This window comes from Artemia franciscana, chromosome 11, assembly GCF_032884065.1.
Source record: "Artemia franciscana chromosome 11, ASM3288406v1, whole genome shotgun sequence".
In the NCBI taxonomy this organism is placed as follows: domain Eukaryota; kingdom Metazoa; phylum Arthropoda; class Branchiopoda; order Anostraca; family Artemiidae; genus Artemia; species Artemia franciscana.
The window spans coordinates 5,728,727-5,744,263 of NC_088873.1; the positions used below are offsets into that span (position 1 = coordinate 5,728,727).

The window sequence follows — 15,537 nt, forward strand, 5'->3', positions numbered from 1 at the left end:
AGATTGTCAGGTCTACCGACTCTTGAACATGCAAAACATAATGGTCCATGGGAAAACAATCCGTATTCAGATCTATACTTTATGATTCTAATGATTGCCCTTGAGCTATGTTGATGATGATGGCTAATCGACAATTCCCTGTGTCGCCGTCGTCATTTATGTATCCCCCTGTGCCCCCCGGCGTCTCCTTTGTAGTTGTGTCCCTGTGTCCCGGTCTTCATTTATATTCCCTGTGTCCCGGTCGTCATATGTGTCCCAGTGTCCCAGTTTGTGATTTCTTTTTGAGTGTCTCGGGCGTTATTTATATTCCTTGTGTCCCGGTGTCCCGGTCGTCATTTATATCCCCCTGTGCCCCCCGGCGTCGCCGTTGTAGTTGTGTCCCGGTGATGGTGATTGCTAATCGAACATTCCTTTTGTCCCGGTCGCTTTCTCTTTGAGTGTCGTCATTTATATTCCCTATGTGCCGGTGTCCCTGTCATCATTTGTGTCCCGATGTCCCGGTTTGTAATTTTGTCAGTTGAAAACATGACGTCAGTCAACATACAAACATGACGTCACCTGACAGACAGATCCACAGACAACTTATTTTTATATATATAGATTCCCTATGTTCCGGTGTCCCGGTCGTCATTTGTGTCCCGATGTCCCGGTTTGTAATTTCGTCAGTTGAAAACATGACGTCAGTCAACACACAAATATGACGTCACCTGACAGACAGATCCACAGACAATTTATTTTTATATATATAGATAATATATATAATTGTTTATAAATAACAATTTTGGCTATTCAAGTACATGGTATATCATTTCTTACTATATTGCACCAATGGTTCAATGGTAGAGCGCTTGCCCGCTGGCAAGAGGCACGGGTTCCAATCCCGGTCGGTGCAATTTTTTGGTTGCTGTAGCATTATGGTACTGAGACTTTCCTAGAAACATAGGAAAGAAAATAGATGAGTATTTCTTTCAATTAAGTGAAAGTCGAAGAATGCGTGTTTTTTTCTTAAAATTCTTTCTCAAAAGGGATAAATCGAGTCAAATGAGTTAGACAACTTTTCACTAGTAAAACTTGTATTAAACAACAATGACACTAATTTTCTTGAGAAAAAAGATGGTACAGAAAACAAATTGAATCAATCCAAACAAATATTACGTTTACGATATTACGTTATTACGCTATGATGTCAAAAGAGACAAGGCTAATGTCATGTCCCTGAGGTAAGAGCTCGACCCACTCTTGGTACTGCGCAATTAGACAGTGCAATGTAGACCATTTTTTACGAAAACTGTATTTTGTGTCAGCCAATAAGTGGTGTAACTCAAGGTACTGATAAAGGGTCTTGTTGATGATACTCTCATAATCTTTTCCTATGCAGGAAAGGAGGTTGATTTACCGATATGATCCTGTATTAGTAGGGTTATCATCTTCCTTAGGGCCAGAGATTACATGGGCAACTTTGTAGGCCTTCGGAAAAATTCCTGCTGGAAAGCGATTTCGAAACAGGTGGGAAGACCAGCGATTTCAGGGATACACCTGTTGAGGATGATATTGTATATCGTATCGGGCCCCAAAGCTTTAGTGACATCCAGCTGACAGGGCGTTGTAAAAACCTTGCTACTGGTTATGTTTATACCTGTGATTTTGGCGTCTGCTTGTTGTGGAAAAGGGGAGGGTTGACTACTGTGTCATCAAGTTGAGGGACCTTTTTAAAATTATATGCAAGAGAATCCGCCATTTCCTGGCCAGAATGCATCATCACCCCTTCAACATGAAGTGATGGAATTGAAGTTAGTTTGGACGAGGGTAGGGCTTTTTCGACAATCCTCCACCATTGCTGCAGAGCGTCTGCTGTATCATGACATATGTCATGTAAGCACACTTGTAAACATTTGTTTAAAGTGTAAACATCTGTCAGTAATTTTGAAAATGACTGTTTTTATAGGTGGTGTAAAAATAATCATTGAAATAAATATGGGATTCTTTTTTTTATTTTTCCAAAGTTACGGCTGTTAGCCAATTTTCCCAAGTCTAGATCATTTTTTTTTTCACACCAGGAACTGATAGACTGTCAATTTTCATAAAAAAAGCTACAGCGTCGTTTTTGAGAAAAAATGTATATGCGTATAGAAAAGCATCGCTCGTTTTGTAAGATAGATCTTCGTTTTAACTTTAAATTTAACTTATTTTAAATATTTGGTTTTCAGATATTTGAAAACCACACATTTTCTTGTGATTAAGTGAAACATACCACTCAGCATGCAGTAACTGCTTAGATTCAGTGGACTTGAGCATTTCCTAGATGTCACATACACATTCCTTTGATAACCTTGGATGCACATGGTGTCTTTTGATTTAGTTCAGCATCCCGACGACATGCTCTGAGAGCTCCAATGCAACATCGTTAGAGGTTCCTATATACAGTTCAAAATTTGGCCACTTGTATCACTTAAAGCCCTTCCCATATGGACTACGGAAATTCTTTTTATCCCTAGAGACATAGTTGTTGAACTTTTCGACTATTTTGAATAAAATAGATATCTTAAAATGTTGATCAGATGTCTTTTTGGGGTGAGTAGTAAAAAGAAACCAGGAGAGAGCGCTGGTTGCATTCCAGTTACGTTTGACTCTTAAAAGGGGTAATAGAACTTCCAATTTTAAATCAAATAAGTTTCATTTGAAGTTCTTACGATAGTTTCTTCCATACGAAGTATCCTAAAGAAAAAAAAAGTATTTAATTTTTATCGTTCTTTACTTGGCACCGCTATTGTGCTGGTAATGGCAGGTTAATTTGATTATAAAAGAATTATTGCTGCTTTACATTCAGTGTTTTGTAAACTGTAATTTAAGGCAGATTGTTCTTCATTCATTTTTTTTCTCATGTGCAAAGTTGAGAACGCTTGCTATTCTCAACGCGTCAGTGAAATGAGAAAAAATCTTTAGTCAGTTTTGCAGCAATATTTTTTGGCCGATTCGCAAATTCTCGAAGTATATTGGAATTCCTAGAATAGAAGTAAAACTACAACTCTGACTTCGATGAGGTGTATACATAAGATATTATCTCATAGATTTCGGATTGAAGAATGACTACAACTTGGAAAAATAAGTATAATATGCCGAAAATAGCGGTGGAGAATTTGCAGAAATCTCATTATTCAGAGACCTCTTAGTAGGCAGATTTTGTCAAGGGCACAGAAACGGCAATTCTACCAAAAACAGTCCAAAGGCCCTGTTCGAAATGTTAATTTTTGGACCTAAATACAAGCCTGGAGTCACCATAGGTCTGTCATAGGTCTCATTCGTTTTATAAATTATTGGTATTTTTTTCAGGACCAAATGTCTTCACTGAAAACGAGACTATTGCAAAGTATGCTATAATGGATGGAGCCCCTGTTGGTGGAGAATCAATACCTATCCGTGTATGTTTATCTGGTTATGGTCTTACACCGACCATGAGGGATATAGCAAAGAAGTTTTTGGTAAGGTACTTCCTGAATCTGGTGCTAGTCGACGAAGAAGAGATATTTCAGGCAACAGGTTCAGTCCAAATTCTAATTTTTCACTCGGTTTTTTATTTTATCTGTAGTTTTGAGACAAAGAAAACTGATTTTTGTCTCCAATGGTTGTGAGGAAAAAGTCAAACTTCTCAACTTTTTCTTTCGTCTTTCAAATTTGATATTTACATTCGGGAGTCTTTTATTTATTTATTTTTTCAAAAAAGTTTTGTATTTGGAAAAAAAGTATTATATTTTTGTACATGTTTAGTATCAACATTAATGCAATGTTTTGCGAATTTTTTCACCCTTCTATGTGTTAAAATTATGTTGCATCAACAAATCAATATAAAATCAAAACCACAATTGACTTTTTAAGTAATGGTAAACGACAAAACTATGTTGTACCATAAAAGGTAAAGGAAGACCAAGTTCAAATCCTCTTTTAATGGGTGATTTTAATGACAATAAACTTTTCAAGCGCAAAAACTTTAAGCTTAATTAATTTTTCGAGGCTTCATCACAAGAAACTTGATTGAGTTAATTTTGTATGCTCATTAAGAAATGTGTAATTCCCAAAAAAAAGATACAGGCTCTCGATTTCTAGATAATATTTTGTTTTTTTTTCAATTTGTATCTAAATCAATAGTTTGAAAACACGTCCGTTTAAAATCCGCTAAGGACTCTTTGTGCCGAAACACGACAATAAAAAGAAGGAAAACCTACTGTATTTATAAATAAAAAATACCTCTAAGTAACATTACCTCTAGTAATACCTAATACTTTTATTTGTAATCCTTTGTAATGTATCATGAAAAAAGGGTTTTATATCATTCATTAACGCTAATGTATATAGGTTATTTACAACGTCATCGAATATATTTTTAATATTTTTGTGTTTAGTATTTTTAATTTTTTCATTTGTTTAAAATGCCTAAGGATGAGTTTTCGAGTGTTCCAAAAATGTTTACAAGATTTTAACTTTAAAAGTTAATAAAGGCTCTTTTTGTAAGAAGAAATAGAAATTGGTATATCGAATACTTCCACATGTACAGGAACGTACGGCTTGAGTTTTCTTACTTGTGACTCGTATTGAATGCAGGCTTATGAATCGAAACTATAGCAATAATAAGTTTGTAGCTCATTTTCTTTAATATTTTCCTTTAAAAAGTTTAACAAAAGTAAGCGAGGAAAAATAAATAAAAAACAATGGTATCTTATTCTGCCTCTTTGTACATGAAACTTTCAGCGACAAGCCTGCCGGCATTTACGATAAGTTTTGATCCTTTTGAAGTGCATGAGCAACTGATGAGAACTATAGAATAGCCAAAAATAGTTGTGCAAAAATTCCGAACACATAGTTCAACATTCCGTTCAAATGCCATAGCAAGCGTTGAATAGCTGCTTCAAACCCATGCCTAGATTAGCTTGTTAGTGCTAGTGTTCCTAGTTTCTTTCCCTGGAAATTTTAGTAATCAAAGACTTGACCCTTTTTGCTTTGTTTTGTGCAGTATTCATGCCTATGATGAACGAAAAATCGGCGATTTACGAGTTTATTCACTTCGACAGGTATCAGTGCCATCTACATTTATACCTGTTTACAGTCATATAGGTGGTCATTGCGCTGTTGATGCAGCAGACCATGGGTGCGTTTGTTTACGTGTCCGATTACTAATCTGATTAATCCAAGCGTTTTTTGAGACACATATGACGTCAGAGGTTAGTCGGATTATCCCCTCAAACGCTTAGGATTCTCTATTCTCTTTCTATTTCTCTATTCTCTATTCAGGAAAGCTATTCTCTTTTGAAGAATATTCACGTCTCCAAAGTATGCCAGAGCATAAATAACAATTTTGGCTATTCAAATACATGGTATATCATTTCTTCATGTATAGCACCGATGGTTTAAATGGTAGAGCACTTGCCCGCTGGTAATAGGTCTGGGTTCGAATCCCGGTCGGTGCAATTTTTTGGTTGCTGTAGTATAATGGTACTGAGACATTCCTAGAGACATAGGAGAGAAAATAGATGAGTATTTTTTTCAATTAAGTAAAAGTCGAATAACACGTGTTTTTTCTTAAAATTCTTTCTCAAAGGGGATTAATCGAGTCAAATGAGTTAGACAGTAAAACGTGTATTTGACAACAATGACTAGTTTTCTTGAGAAAAAAGACAGTACAGGAAAACGAATTGAATCAATCCAAACAAATATTACGTTTACGATATTACGTTATTACGATCAAAGGATTTTGTGATGTCAAAAGAGACAAGGCTAATGTCATGTCCCTGAGGCAAGAGCTCGACCCACTCTTGGTACTGTGCAATTAGACAGTCTAATGTAGACCATTTTCTTACAAAAACCGTATTTTGTGTCAGCCAATAAGTGGTGTGACTCAAGATCCTGCATTAGTAGGGTCATCATCTTCCTTAGGGCCAGAGATTACATGGGCAACTCTGTAGGCCTTCGGAAAAATTCCTGCTGGGAAGCGATTTCGAAACAGGTGGGAAGACCAGCGATTTAAGGTATACACCTGTTGAGGATGATATTGTATCGGGCCCTAAAGCTTTAGTGACATCCAGCTGACAGGGCTGATAGTTTATCTGGGGAAGTGACTTGAATTGTCTTTGATGGGACACATTGCTCAATAGCTTTTGTAATAGCTTTTTCGGAGAGTGACACTGCTTTAACTGGGTCGTCTTTTGTATATTTACTCCATGGCATTGCCGACGAGCAGTTTTGCAATTCTGCCCAGTCGGATTGGTGATACTGCCTTATGATCCGATTGTGCTTTACAGGTCGTTTTATTTTATTCGGCAAATCTTTGTGCATGCTTATACCGAGATATTCTGAATAGTTATATGAAATTTTAATGTGCATTTCAAATATTTACCACATATAACACTGAGCGTCTGCTGTATCATGACACATGTTATGTAGGCACACGTATAAACATTTGTTTAAAGTGTAAACATCTGTCAGTAATTTTGAAAATGACTGTTTTTATAGGTGGTGTAAAAATAACCATTGAAATAAATATGGGATTTTTTTTTTTTTTTTCCAAAGTTAAGGCTGTTAGCCAATTTTCCCAAGTCTAGATCGTTTTTTTTTCACACCAGGAACTGGTAGACTGTCAATTTTCATAAAAAGCTACACCGTCGTTTTTGAGAAAAAATGTATATGCGTATAGAAAAGCATCGCTCGTTTTGTAAGATAGATCTTCGTTTTAACTTTAAATTTAACTTATTTTAAATATTTGGTTTTCAAATATTTGAAAACCACATATTTTCTTGTGATTAAGTGAAACATACCACTAGGCATGCCGTAACTGCTTAGATTCAATGGACTTGAGCATTCCCTAGATGTCACATACACATTCCTTTGATAACCTTGGATGCACATGGTGTCTTTTGATTTAGTTCAGCATCCCGACGACATGCTCTGAGAGCTCCAATGCAACATCATTAGAGGTTCCTATATGCAGTTCAAAATTTGGCCACTTGTATCACTTAAAGCCCTTCCCATATGGACTATGGAAATTCTTTTTATCCCTAGAGACATAGTTGTTGAACTTTTCGACTATTTTGAATAAAATAGATATCTTAAAATTTTGATCAGATGTCTTTTTGGGGTGAGTAGTAAAAAGGGACCAGGAGAGAGCGCTGGTCGCATTCCAGTTACGTTTGACTCTTAAAAGGGGTAATAGAACTTCCAATTTTAAATCAAATAAGTTTCATTTGAAGTACTTACGATAGTTTCTTCCATACGAAGTATCCTAACGAAAAAAAAAGTATTTAATTTTTATCGATCTTTACTTGGCACCGCTATTGTGCTGGTAATGGCAGGCTAATTTGATTATAAAAGAATTATTGCTGCTATGCATTCAGTGTTTTGTAAACTGTAATTTAAGGTAGATTGTTCTTTATTCATTTTTTTCTCATGTGCAAAGTTAAGAACGCTTGCTATTCTCAATGCGTCAGTGAAATAAGAAAAAATCTTTAGTCAGTTTTGCAGCAATTTTTTTTGGCCGATTTGCAAATTCCCGAAGTATATTGGAATTCCTAGAATAGAAGTAAAACTACAACTCTAACTTCGATGAGGTGTATACATAGGATATTATCTCATAGATTGTGGATTGAAGAATGACTACAACTTGGAAAAATAAGTATATCATGCCGAAAATATCGGTGGAGAATTTGCAGAAATCTCATTTTTCAGAGACCTCTTAGTAGGCTGATTTTGTCAAGGGCAAAGAAACGGCAATTCTACTAAAAACAGTCCAAAGGCCCTGTTCGAAATGTTAATTTTTGGACCTAAATACAAGCCTGGAGTCACCATAGATCTGTCATAGGTCTCATTCGTTTTATAAATTATTGGTATTTTTTTCAGGACCAAATGTCTTCACTGAAAACGAGACTATTGCAAAGTATGCTATAATGGATGGAGCCCCTGTTGGTGGAGAATCAATACCTATCCGTGTATGTTTATCTGGTTATGGTCTTACACCGACCATGAGGGATATAGCAAAGAAGTTTTTGGTAAGGTACTTCCTGAATCTGGTGCTAGTCGACGGAGTAGAGATATTTCAGGCAACAAGTTCAGTCCAAATTCTAATTTTTCACTCGGTTTTTTATTTTATCTGTAGTTTTGAGACAAAGAAAACTGATTTTTGTCTCCAATGGTTGTGAGGAAAAAGTCAAACTTCTCAACTTTTTCTTTCGTCTTTCAAATTTGATATTTACATTCGGGAGTCTTTTATTTATTTATTTTTTCAAAAAAGTTTTGTATTTGGAAAAAAAGTATTATATTTTTGTACATGTTTAGTATCAACATTAATGCAATGTTTTGCGAGTTTTCTCACCCTTCTATGTGTTAAAATTATGTTGCATTAACAAACCAATATAAAATCAAAACCACAATTGACTTTTTAAGTAATGGTAAACGACAAAACTATGTTGTACCATAAAAGGTAAAGGAAGACCAAGTTCAAATCCTCTTTTAATGGGTAATTTTAATGACAATAAACTTTTCAAGCGCAAAAACTTTAAGCTTAATTAATTTTTCGAGGCTTCATCACAAGAAACTTGATTGAGTTAATTTTGTATGCTCATTAAGAAATGTGTAATTCCCAAAAAAAAAGATACAAGCTCTCGATTTCTAGATAATATTTTGTTTTTTTCAATTTGTATCTAAATCAATAGTTTGAAAACACGTCCATTTAAAATCCGCTGATGACTCTTTGTGCCGAAACACGACAATAAAAAGAAGGAAAACCTACTGTATTTATAAATAAAAAATACCTCTAAGTAACATTACCTCTAGTAATACCTAATACTTTTATTTGTAATCCTTTGTAATGTATCATGAAAAATGGGTTTTATATCATTCGTTAACGCTAATACATATAGGCTATTTACAACGTCATCGAATATATTTTTAATATTTTTGTCTTTAGTATTTTTAATTTCCTCATTTGTTTAAAATACCTGCGGATGAGTTTTCGAGTGTTCCAAAAATGGTTACAAGATTTTAACTTTGAAAGTTAATAAAGGCTCTCTTTGTAAGAAGAAATAGAAATTGGTATATCGAATACTTCCACATGTACAGGAACGTACGGCTTGAGTTTTCTTACTTGTGACTCGTATTGAATACAGGCTTATGAATCGAAACTATAGCAATAATAAGTTTGTAGCTTCATTTTCTTCAATATTGTCCTTTAAAAAGTTTAACAAAAGTAGGCGAGGAAAAATAAATAAAAAACAATGGTATCTTATTCTGCCTCTTTGTACATGAAACTTTCAGCGACAAGCCTGCCGGCATTTACAATAACTTTTGATCCTTTTGAAGTGCATGAGCAACTGATGAGAACTATAAAATAGCCAAAAATAGTTGTGCAAAAATTCTGAACACATAGTTCAACATTCCGTTCAAATGCCATAGCAAGCGTTGAATAGCTGCTTCAAACCCGTGCCTACATTAGCTTGTTAGTGCTAGTGTTCCTAGTTTCTTTCCCTGACAATTTAAGTAATTAAAGATTTGACCCTTTTGGCTTTGTTTTGTGCAGTTTTCATGCCTAGGATGAACGAAAAATTGGCGATTTACGAGTTTATTCACTGAGGTTTTAGCGTCATCTACATTTATGAATATTTACAGTCATATAGATGTCATTGCGCTGTTGATGCAGCAGACCATGAAAACACTCATTAACATGAGACTTCATCCATTTTCACCATTATCGCCATCTACCTTCATTCGTTTAGACGAACTTGGACCGCTGAGGGCTCCGCCAGGATGCGTTACTCAGTACGGACAGAAAAGAACAAGGCGGTGCGGGAAAAGAGCTGGAACACGGATTAAAACTAGACAAAGGGACCACCCGAGTAAAGTGATAGAGTGATAGTGAAATGCTGTTTCACTAGCATTTCGCTTGGGATCGGATCGCAAAAAGCAGGAGTAGATTTCAAGAAGTTGATTGTCATTATCTGTGATTTAGTGGGATTTACTGTCATATTTTGATTCTTAAATTCATCCAAACATTGGGTTAGGATTTCAACGGGGTCACTTTGAATATTCTTATGACATACTTCAAGGATCGACAAGTCATCAACATATTTCCATCTCTGGGGGAATTCCTTGCCAATTTCGTTAATCATGACAATAATAATAGTGGTCCCAATAAGGTTCCTCGAGGTATTCCACAGTACCTAGGGAGGGGGTGAGAGAAGGTATTTTGTATTTTACAGCTTGTGATCTGTCTGACAGGAACGATATAACAATATTTACTAAGATTGGGTCAATTTCAAAGTTATCATGTAGTAAATGAACTAGGATAGTGTGGTCAACTAAGTCAAACGCTTTTTGGAAATCGACTATAACCAGGCTTAGCCAAACGTTTGGTTTCTCTAGTTCACTTAGGATCCTGTGAATCAAGTGTACAAGGTAATGGGTGGTGGAGGTTTTTCTTAAATTACCAAGCTGTCGGATGTCAATGCGTGGTATAATATTAAATTTTAAACCAGTCACAAAGGAACCCTTCGTAAAGTTTAGAAGAAACTGGAGTGAGTGTAATAGTACGCATGTTGGTTATCGTCAGACTCAAAGATTTCTTTGGGATGGGTCCAGCAACTTGGGAATTTACCAGATTTTGTGATTTGGTTAAAAATATCAGATAAAGGTCCAGCAATTGTGTCTGAATAGGCTTTAATCAAGTCAATTGGGATGTCTAATGGACAAGTACTTGATTTTTTGAGCTTTTGGATTTTATTTATGCAGTCAGAGGGAGAAATTTGGGGGAAAGTTGTGGAGGGAGGAATAGTTTGAACTGAGCCAGTGAAAGGGGGAGACTTTGAACTATGGACGCAAGATGCAGGTTCAAATCGTTGGCTATCTTGTAAATGGGCTCAGGGAGATGAAAACTAACTTCAACAGGGTTTTTTCCGCAAATCTCTTTAATTTTCCTGTACCATTGTTTGGGTTTGTTAGAATACAAATTCTTAACCTTACTATTGTAATACCCATTAGCTGTCTTTCTCAATTTTCTCTTCAGGTTCTTTCTTAAATCATTAGCCTGTGAGATATAACCTTGCTTGCATCATTTGTTTGGTACACAGGGGACCAATTTTCACTAGTGATCCAAGAGCCAAAATTGTAGAGTCCTGAGTCAATTAGAGGTCTAAAGACGGTTTCAGTAATAGTAAAGGAATGTTTAACTGTAGCTAGTTGAGATAGGAGTAGGCAAGAGTGGTAACTACCTCCGAGAAATATCTTGGTCACAGGTGGTTTGCGAAGGGTCACAAGGGCAGGTTACGATAGCCACCGAGAGTTCTTGTTTCAGCTGGGCTATAAAAAAGTCTTTAACCTCCAAATGGCCTGTCAACACATTAATTTGATTGTTTTTTTCCTCCATTTCTGACAGAAACGTTGAGTGCCTTGTCCGGATTTCTAGATTTTCTGCTTGACATGCCAATAAACTTGCATCAAGGGTCTTAATTTTCTCACTTAGACGGGTTGTTTCGGATTCATAGTTGGGAATGTCTACACTTACCACAGACGGCTTAGTCCCTTTCGGTATATCAAAGTTAGTTTTAGGTCCCGTAATAGTTTGTGGTGAAGAGGTGCCGATTCCGCTTCCTCTTACAGGTCTCTTCGCACTAGGCTTTTGTGGGGGTCGATATGCTTGCGACTTCGGAGTCACGGGTATTTTTTTTTGCAAGACAATCCATGCATGACCATTTGCCGGAATGGTTCTTTAGTCCGATTTGGGCGCATTTATTAACGCCCGCATGGTACCAACGGCCATATCCTGACACGCATTGGACAGAATTTGTGGTTACCAGCAGTCGGCACTCGGGACAATAGTTTTTTGGTTTCGACATATCACAATAGTTGCTATGGGACTCGAGTCAAGCAGTGGCAACACTAGACAGGGAGAGTCAAGCAGTGGGAACACTGAAGGAAAGAAAGAATTACTCAATTTTAGTTTAAGTAAGGCACATAAGCAATCTTGAATGCAATTAAATAACACCTCAGTCACTTAGATGTTTTCACAATTAATAATTAGTTGTCTAAAAACTCAAGTTCTGATTGTAGAAATATTTTCAGTAAAAGTCCGTAGGGAGATCAAATAACTGAATAATCCAAGTTCAATTAAGAGAGGTCCATAGGGAATCACGATTGAGTCTTACTGTATAATGAGATTATATCCAGATTGTATCAATAAAGGTGTTTACTGTATGAACTCAAGTTCAAGGTTCATTAAGTTAAAGGTTGATTAAGAGAAGTCCATAGGGAATCACGATTGAGTCTTACTGTATAATGATATTATATCCAGATTGTATCCAATAAAGGTGTTTACTGTATGAACTCTCAAACAAGACGTCAATAGCATTGTTATTCTCAATTCAAATTCTGCCGTTGTAAGAGCACGCTGGAAATCTCGCTTGTTATTTTATGGTAAATAGGCTAGAAACCTGTTACAAAAAATAGCTATAAAGTCGTTTCTGTCAGCTAGGCTGTTGTGTCCTATGAAGTTTTCATCTGAAGGTTAGTTTGGAACTTTGGGCCTGAGTAAACGTCTTACTGTAGCGGTTGATAGAATGGTCTTTGTATTTATGTATGCTACAACGTCATCGAATACATTTTTAATATTTTTGTCTTTAGTATTTTTAATTTCTTCATTTGCTTAAAATGCCTGCAGAGGTGTTTTTGAGTGTTCCAAAAATATTTACAAGATTTTAACTTTGAAAGTTAATAAAGGCTCTCTTTGTTAGAAGAAATAGAAATTGGTATATCGAATACTTCCACATGTACAGGAACGTACGGTTTGAGTTTTCTTACTTGTGACTCGTATTGAATACAGGCTTAATCAAAACTATAAAAATAATAAATTTTTAGCTTCTTGTAAATATTTTGACCCTTGGCAAACCACCTGTGACCAAGTTTTTTCTCGGAGGTAGTTACCACTTTAGCCTACTCCTATCTCAACTAGCTACAGTTAAACATTCTTTTACTATTACTGAAACCGTCTTTAGACCTCTAATTGACTCAGGACTCTACAATTTTGGCTCTTGGATCACTAGTGAAAATTGGTCCCCTGTGTACCAAACAAATGATGCAAGCAAGGTTATATCACACAGGCTAATGATTTAAGAAAGAACCTGAAGAGAAAATTGAGAAAGAAAGCTACTGGGTATTACAATAGTAAGGTTAAGAATTTGTATTCTAACAAGCCCAAACAATGGTACAGAAAAATTAAAGAGATTTGTGGAAAAAACCCTGTTGAAGTTAGTTTTCATCTCCCTGAGTCCATTTACAAGATAGCCAATGATTTGAACCTGCATCTTACGTCCATAGTTCAAAGTCTCCCCCTTTCACTGGCTCAGTTCAAACTATTCCTCCCTCCACAACTTTCCCCCAAATTTCTCCCTCTGATTGTATAAATAAAATCCAAAAGCTCAAAAAATCAAGTAATTGCCCATTAGACATCCCAATTGACTTGATTAAAGCCTTTTCAGACACAATTGCTGGACCTTTATCTGATATTTTTAACCAAATCACAAAATCTGGTAAATTCCCAAGTTGCTGGACACTAGGTTTTATAATACCCATCCCAAAGAAATCTTCCAGTCTGACGATAACCAACATGCGTACTATTACACTCACTCCAGTTTTTTCTAAACTTTACGAAGGGTTCCTTTTTGACTGGCTTAAAATTAATATTATAACACGCATTGACATCCGACAGTTTGGTAATTTAAGAAAAACCTATATGCGAAAGTTGTCGAAAAGTTCAACAACTATGTCTCTAGGGATAAAAAGAATTTCCGTAGTCCATATGGGAAGGGCTTTAAGTGACACAAGTGGCCAAATTTTGAACTGTATATAGGAACCTCTAACGATGTTGCATTGGAGCTCTCAGAGCATGTCGTCGGGATGCTGAACTAAATCAAAAGACACCATGTGCATCCAAGGTTATCAAAGGAATGTGTATGTGACATCTAGGAAATGCTCAAGTCCACTGAATCTAAGCAGTTACTGCATGCTGAGTGGTATGTTTCACTTAATCACAAGAAAATGTGTGGTTTTCAAATATCTGAAAACCAAATATTTAAAATAAGTTAAATTTAAAGTTAAAACGAAGATCTATCTTACAAAACGAGCGATGCTTTTCTATACGCATATACATTTTTTCTCAAAAACGACGCTGTATCTTTTTTTATGAAAATTGACAGTCTATCAGTTCCTGGTGTGAAAAAAAAATGATCTAGACTTGGGAAAATTGGCTAACAGCCGTAACTTTGAAAAATAAAAAAAAAATCCCATATTTATTTCAATGATTATTTTTACACCACCTATAAAAACAGTCATTTTCAAAATTACTGACAGATGTTTACACTTTAAACAAATGTTTACAAGTGTGCTTACATGACATATGTCATGATACAGCAGACGCTCTGCAGCAATGGTGAAGGATTGTCGAAAAAGCCGTACCCTCGTCCAAACTAACTTCAATTCCATCACTTCATGTTGAAGGGGTGATGATGCATTCTGGCCAGGAAATGGCGGATTCTCTTGCATATAATTTTAAAAAGGTCCCTCAACTTGATGACACAGTAGTCAACCCTCCCCTTTTCCACAACAAGCAGACGCCAAAATTACAGGTATAAACATAACCAGTAGCAAGGTTTTTACAACGCCCTGTCAGCTGGATGTCACTAAAGCTTTGGGGCCCGATACGATATACAATATCATCCTCAAAAGGTGTATCCCTGAAATCGCTGGTCTTCCCACCTGTTTCGAAATCGCTTTCCAGCAGGAATTTTTCCGAAGGCCTACAAAGTTGCCCATGTAATCTCTGGCCCTAAGGAAGATGATGACCCTACTAATGCAGGATCATATCGGTAAATCAACCTCCTTTCCTGCATAGGAAAAATTATGAGAGTATCATCAACAAGACCCTTTATCAGTATCTTGAGTTACACCACTTATTGGCTGACACAAAATACAGTTTTCGTAAAAAATGGTCTACATTGCACTGTCTAATTGCGCAGTACCAAGAGTGGGTCGAGCTCTTACCTCAGGGACATGACATTAGCCTTGTCTCTTTTGACATCATAGCGTAATAACGTAATATCGTAAACGTAATATTTGTTTGGATTGATTCAATTTGTTTTCTGTACCATCTTTTTTCTCAAGAAAATTAGTGTCATTGTTGTTTAATACAAGTTTTACTAGTGAAAAGTTGTCTAACTCATTTGACTCGATTTATCCCTTTTGAGAAAGAATTTTAAGAAAAAAACACGCATTCTTCGACTTTCACTTAATTGAAAGAAATACTCATCTATTTTCTTTCCTATGTTTCTAGGAAAGTCTCAGTACCATAATGCTACAGCAACCAAAAAATTGCACCGACCGGGATTGGAACCCGTGCCTCTTGCCAGCGGGCAAGCGCTCTACCATTGAACCATTGGTGCAAAATAGTAAGAAATGATATACCATGTACTTGAATAGCTAAAATTGTTATTTATAAACAATTATATATATTAT

General features: G+C 36.1%; 1 protein-coding gene across 6 annotated transcripts in view; it reads left to right on the plus strand.

Moving 5' to 3' along the window:
- The first annotated feature begins 117 nt into the window (after positions 1-117).
- LOC136032729 (vacuolar protein sorting-associated protein 26B-like) overlaps positions 118-15,537 on the plus strand; it is a 32,502-nt gene continuing 17,082 nt past the window's right edge. The window contains exons 1-3 of one of the 6 annotated variants that reach the window (XM_065713051.1): positions 118-2,410; positions 3,331-3,537; positions 7,882-8,088. In XM_065713051.1, the coding sequence (XP_065569123.1) occupies positions 3,378-3,537; positions 7,882-8,088 (367 nt within the window). In that variant the 5' untranslated portion in view covers positions 118-2,410; positions 3,331-3,377. Of the gene's footprint in view, positions 3,538-7,881; positions 8,089-15,355; positions 15,488-15,537 lie in introns of those variants that run through there. The other 5 variants (XM_065713053.1, XM_065713052.1, XM_065713055.1 and 2 more) reach the window with 5 other exon arrangements.